Source organism: Podarcis melisellensis (assembly GCF_964234715.1).
Source record: "Podarcis melisellensis genome assembly, chromosome: 1".
Classification (NCBI taxonomy): Eukaryota; Metazoa; Chordata; class Lepidosauria; order Squamata; family Lacertidae; genus Podarcis; species Podarcis melisellensis.
The window spans coordinates 65,956,222-65,962,683 of NC_138528.1; the positions used below are offsets into that span (position 1 = coordinate 65,956,222).

Sequence of the window (6,462 nt, forward strand, 5' to 3'; positions counted from 1 at the left end):
GCATAGGGTTGACATATCTGGAATACTGCAGTCGGCAGCAGCGTCCCGGCAGAAATCAGGAAAATGTCCAGGAAACCCTGGATATATGGCAGCCCATGTTGGCAATGCCATTTTTGCCCCTTTCCCTTAAAAATACCTCAAAAATGGCAAAAACTTTTCTGTCTGGATTTTCAGAGTTCGCAGTATGGCAACCCTACATCTGCATTGTGCGTGGCGCTTTGAAGTCAGCTGATTGTTGGGCTTCAAATTGCCATGCCTAAGCTGTTTTATTTCAAACAATGCAGGTGAGATTCGGTCACTTGGCGCCATTGTGATGTCAGGGGATTGACAGGTGGGTGGCCCATGAGAAGAGAGAAGGATCCAGTCAGCAGGCCAGAGCCAGTTTCCTGTCTCCTTGCTAGTCCATGGGTTGCTTGAAAAAAGCAAGCGGTAACCTTTCCAATGCAGCTGCATCTTTAGGAAGGCCACCCCTTCCCAATTAGTAGTGTGGTGTAGGGGTAAGCCAAAACACTTTTCAAGTCTAATTGCTGGTGGGTGGGAAAGTGTGCATGTGTGATGTCCACAACAATTTCTCCAGGTTGCAAATGTGACTATGGACCAGAAAAGCTGGTGATCCTTGCACTAGGTCAGGCATCTCCAACCTTCGGCCCTCCAGATGTTTTGGACTACAATTCCCATCATCCCTGACCACTGGTCCTGTTAGCTAGGGATCATGGGAGTTGTAGGCCCAAACATCTGGAGGGCCGCAGGTTGGGGATGCCTGCACTAGGTATTATAAAGTAAGTAATGTAGGTAAGTAAAGTAGTCATACTGGGATAGCTCAGTTGGTAGAACAGGAGACTCTTACTGTCAGGGTCATGGGTTAGAGCCCCACGTTGGCCTAATGATTCCTGCATTGCAAGGAGTTGGACTACATGACTCTTGTGGCCCTTCAGCTCTGCAATTTGATGGGTCTATGAAAACGTTTCTTCCTACTTCATTTACCCAGGGAGTACAAATTCATAATCATAAAAAGACAGTGACAAGTTGTTAACATATATCATAGAAGCATATCAGTGAAAGACTTCAAAAATCTAGCTTTGGCCAGGAAATAAGGCCATCCACTTAGCAGTCTTCTGCAGAATAATCTATACGGGATCTAAGGCAAAGCCAAAAAGTGGAGGTGGTGGTGGTGATGGTGGAGAATCAGTGAACTCAAAATGTTGCCTGCACCATCAAGAGATATAAATAACTCAAGCAAGTGAGCCAAGTCACCTGCCATGGTGGAAAACAAGCAGCAAAAAGTCTGAAAAACAAAACAATGCAGCCTTCAGTTACTGAGGAAAACGTGTTCTGTCTGCTTGTGCAGAACCAAGATAACTAATTTAAAGCTTTAATCCTATTGTAATAGTTAAGCTGCTGCATGGGGGGGGGGGATGCTTGCTTTTAGGTGAAAAGTCTGGCTTAATAACAGTTCTACTTTATTTTTCATTGTTTCCAAAAGGAAGGAAATAAAACGTTCCAGTAACTGGTGTCCTCTCGTCTGATTTCATAGCTTTCACAGCAAGACTCGCTTAAATTTTCACAGCAAGTTTATGTTGATGTTGCAGTGTGGGTAACCGGTGACGTTGAAAGTTAGGCTACGGGATTGCTCCCTGTGTTGCGATTTGTACTTAAAATCATTTTTTACTGTTACAATAGTCAGCAGGACACCTGTGTAGCTTTTCCTTTTCCTGACTTGAATAGGTTGGATTTAATGAAGTTGAGCACGCTGGTAAAAGTTTTCTAGAGCTTGGCATTTATTTTATTAGCTGTTTGTAACTCACTCACAAATGTAACCGTTTTAGTCATCCGTGGGCTCATTAACATTTAGAGCTGATCATTAATTAATTAACCCAATGACATAATTTCTTTATAATGCATTTTTCTCCAACCCTAAGCTAAGATTCCCTAAAAGTCAAACTCTTTTGAAGTTGCCCAGGTTACTGTATTTTGCCCTCAACTTTTCTTTTCTTTCAATGCCCCATTAACAAAAGCACATGATGGGTGGTACATGAGGGTCAGGGGGTGTGTTTGGAGTGACATCAACTGAGACAATAAAAGAGCTCCTTAGTTACTTAGAAGTCTTCTAGACCAATTAAGCAGATTTTAAATCAACTTCTGCGGAAAACCTGCTTGAGAAACTTTGGTAAGGACTTTTTCTATTTTCTTTTGAAAGCAATTATTTGTAGCAAAATCAAAATCAATTGTTTCATCCATTATTGGAATGTCAACAGAGGCTTTTGACTGCCAGTCTAAATTGTTTCTTTAACCAGCAGCTTCTGAAATCTGTCAGGGAGACTTTTGCTACGATGGAAACCTATTGACTAGTTCAATAATCATGTAAATCACGTGGAACTGTTTGGATGATAGTCATATAAGATGTAACTATAGGTATTCTTATGCCGCCGTAGTAAAAAATAATATGCATCACAGGTATTGCTTTTAAAAAACACATTGAAAACTTTAATTAAAGTTATTAGGCATCTTACTGCTGTTTCTTTTTTCTTAGTATAACTCTCAAAATGTAAAGCTAGACTTGAAATTGGGCTCAGATTGTTTTCTTTCTGCTCCTTGCATCAGCAGCAGCAATACTGATCACTGCAGAGATTTTCACAGCGCTCTGTCAGTGAAACATCCAATGATTGTGATGGGTTTATGCCGGCATGTAGCTTGAGCACCAGATTTTCTGTGCCTATAAACTTTATGGAGCAAAGCAAAAGGAAATGTGATTTCCTTTCCATAAGGAAGGTAGAGAAAAGAAAAGAAAGAGTTTGCTGCAGTTTTATCTATGTCACAATGAATCTCTGAGTGAGGGGGAGTTTATGGCATAAGCAAGCCAGAATCAGGTTAGAAACAAGCCTTTCTTTTGTCTGTGATGCCATTTGACAAGAAACAGGCAAGCTAATATCACTAGGCACAACCCAGTGCTATTTTATGGCCCATTGATTCATCAACATGCTTAAATCTCTACTATTACAATCAGTGGGACTTGACAGGGCTTAACCTTAGCTTAATGGGATCAAGGGACACAATGCTATTAAGATCTAAATTAACGCAAATTGACAGAGAATTTAGTCTGGATAGATATATGTAGAATTCAGCATGTGATTTGTGTGGCTCTCCCATCTTGAATCTCCCTCCCTAGCTACCTGGGCTGGAATGTCTCAGAGCCATCTCCTTCCATGTACACTCGTCATACACCAGGGAATACGCAAAAATTGAGTTAAGCAGTGGTGTAATGTGTTGGTGCAATATATATATTCTCTCACTCTTTGGTGAGAGAATCCCAGCAGAGTATTAAAGTCACAAAATATGCAGCAAAGTGAAGCATGGAAATGTAGGCTGTTAGATCTTTAAAATATCCCTTTAAAGTTTAAAGTGAGTTTCAAAATGCATGGGCATAGTATGGGCAGGGCAAGAGGGGCCATTGCCCTGGGCTCGTTTATTTATTTTTGGACAGCTCATTTTGCTCCTTATGCCGGACAGATGATCCTCAGGTGCAGAGAAATCATATGTTTTAAGCGTCTCCTTGTACAGTCGTACCTTGGAAGTTGAACAAAATCTGTTCATTCGGGTTCCAAAGAACATCCGCAAAGCAGAACACTTACTTCTGGGTTTGCGACGTTCGGGAGCCAAAATGTTTGAGTCGCAAGGTGTTCGTCAACCAAGGTATATGACTTTAATCATGCGGGTGTTTTCACAGAATCAGTAAAGTATTGTGCATTTTCAAGCCCTCATGTTTGTTGCGTCAATATCCATCAAGGGCAAGACCACTAAAATCCACTTCATATATTTTTAAACAGGCATTCCTGTTAATAACAAAATATTATTTGAGTTGGGGTACAATTCCACTGCATTCAGTCCCTGCTTGTGGGCTTCCTATTGGCTCCTGGTTGGCCACTGTGAGAATGCTGGACTAGATGGGCCATTGGTCTGATCCAGCAGGCTCTTGGACTAGATGGGCCATTGGTCTGATCCAGCAGGCTCTTGTTATGTTTGTATGTTCATTGCCCATGCAGTATTTTTCATTTTATAGAAGGTGGCTAATGAAGCAAAGGGCACTCCCCTTATATGGCTGGCATATGAATATGATGGAGAATTATTTTCACTGGACAAATCTCGTAATGGCTGGTTGCAATACCTCAAGTGGCTTTATGGAATAGACAAATCACATTTATTTTAATAAACACCAATGTTCTGTACTGTTCTCTTCAGTCTAATCTGGGGAAACTATAAGGGAGAGAAACTAATAGGCTTAGTCAAGGTGTTACAAAGTGTGGGGAAGTGAAGTTGTTCCCCAGTTTGCTTCTTTGTTCAAATAAGAAAAATACACTCCCATTACAGTCTTTTGCCTGAACATCGCCTTCTTGAATGCTTTGATATTTATGTATAGCATTCTATTTAATATCTCATATTGTCTAACTCAATCCAACTGTGTGATAACTTTCTTTCATCTCTTATAGTTATCATGACTTCAATCAGAGACATGGCTAAAAGTGCAATCATTTTATGGGCAGTCTGCTTCTTTGCCAACTCCGATGGGAAAGCTGTGGTGTAAGTACAGTATATTGCTGGATTTGTTTAGAAAGTGAAAGGAGTTAATGAGCAACATATTCTAGACATGATGGGGTGGCAGCTGACTGCTGCTGCTTCTTGCTCTGATCACCTCACTAAATTGCATGAATATTTTTTTGTGAGTAAAAATCCATCATGGGGACCACTAGATGGACTGGAATCCTGATGAGGCCCCATTTGGTTCCAAGGAAGAGTTCCTCTTGATACAAATATAAAGGTGTAGAGGGGCCAATCAGAATTGGGGCCACAGTAGGGAGAAAGGAGTTGAAGTCCTGAAACATCCTACCAGAGTGATAATCAGGAACCACCTCCCACCTGGATGCCTTTTAACTCCAAAAAAATAAAAATAAAAGTCAAGGAATTGCTAATTATGTGAACTCGCATCTACTTTGGCCCATAGGTGCAGTTAAAGGTGTTAGCAAACTTTGCAGCCTGGGTGAATTAGATTCTAGAGTTCAAAAACTTTATCCATGCAGGAACTATTCACAGGATGAGTAGAGATGAGAGAGAGGGGGGGGGGACAGACATCCTGTCTCAACAAAGCTGGGGAAGCAGGGGCATCTTACCCATAGAGGCTAGTGGTGCGGGGCACCAGGGCGCCAAGTTCTGGAGGGCACCAGGGAAGAGGTGGAGGCTGGATGTGGCACCTCCTGGCATCAGCTCGCCACCCTAGCCCACCTCCGCCTCGCCCAGAGCCTCCGCGGCCAGCTGAGCCAGGAGGTGCCACCTCCAGGCCTCCGCCTCTTCCCTGCCAGAGGACCTGCCCTCCAGCCACTGCCTGCCTCCTCCAGCCCCACCGGCAGCGCTGTCCTCCCGGAGGGAGCTTTGCACCACTGCGCCAGATATGCTTAAGGTGTCCCTGTGGGGAAGGACAAACAAAATGGCTAGGCTTTTAGGGATGGAATTCACTTAGACAGAGAGGCTTACAAGCAAGTACTGGTTAGATTGCTACACAAACAGTGGCATTGTGTGGTTTGAGGTAACAGATGCATTAATTACAAACTTAAGCGAAGGAAATTTATTTGCTTTTCTCCATCCAAAGGTTGGGCTGTTAATGCTATGTGCTTGTTTTAAATCCCACCTTATTTATCTGTATTACAGGAAGAGGTCAGTGAGTGAAATGCAAATGATGCATAATTTGGGGGAACACCTGCATTCGGCAAACAGGCAAAACTGGCTCCTTGAGAAACTGCAGACCGTGCACCATGACCCCCAGGCTGACGAAGCTGCAGGAGCAGTGGATGTTAAGGCCCGTGAGGTCCGAAGCTGGAGGTTGCTCCCTGATGACCTGCAGGCAAAGCTTCAAAAGAAAGCAGTGGATTCTAACAAAAATTATAGAGATGCCACCTTCAAAGCAAGACTCCAGTGAGAGGGTCCATAGTGTTGTCTTTCCAGCTAAGTGCATACAGTAGTGAGCAATTAGGGCATTTTGTTATTTATTGTTTATAAAATGATGTTTAAGGGCATGTCTGCATGATGCTACTTCTTGGGGATTAGGTGTGCTTCTGCTGTACATCTCATTTCTCCTAGTGTACATGTCAGTGGGGGTTCACACACTACTTCTTCAGCTCTTCATATGGCTTACCAGGTGAATTGCAAGGCAGGTGCAAACTGAGCAGTCTACATTATTATCTTCCATTATTGGGGTAGGTGGCATGAGAGGGACCCTTACCTCCCCAAGGATATCTCCTACACTTCTTGAGTGCTCTACTACTGAGCCTGACACATTGGTCTGCTGCTGTAAGGACATGTCCAAATGAATGAAGAGCATGTATTGCCCAGGTCACTCATTTGGATCTCCAGATGGAGGCAACACAGACAAGCCAGTTGGATCCATTAATCCTCTGGCAGGGTAAGCTGGTGCCG

General features: G+C 43.0%; 1 protein-coding gene across 1 annotated transcript; it reads left to right on the top strand.

The window, feature by feature from the left end:
* Positions 1-353: 353 nt before the first annotated feature.
* On the top strand, positions 354-6,062 carry PTH (parathyroid hormone). The gene is made up of 3 exons (XM_081903504.1): positions 354-429; positions 4,485-4,575; positions 5,698-6,062. The coding sequence occupies exons 1-3, from the start codon at positions 405-407 to the stop codon at positions 5,963-5,965; spliced, it is 384 nt and encodes a 127-aa protein (XP_081759630.1). The 5' UTR covers positions 354-404; the 3' UTR covers positions 5,966-6,062.
* The last annotated feature ends 400 nt before the right edge of the window (positions 6,063-6,462 follow it).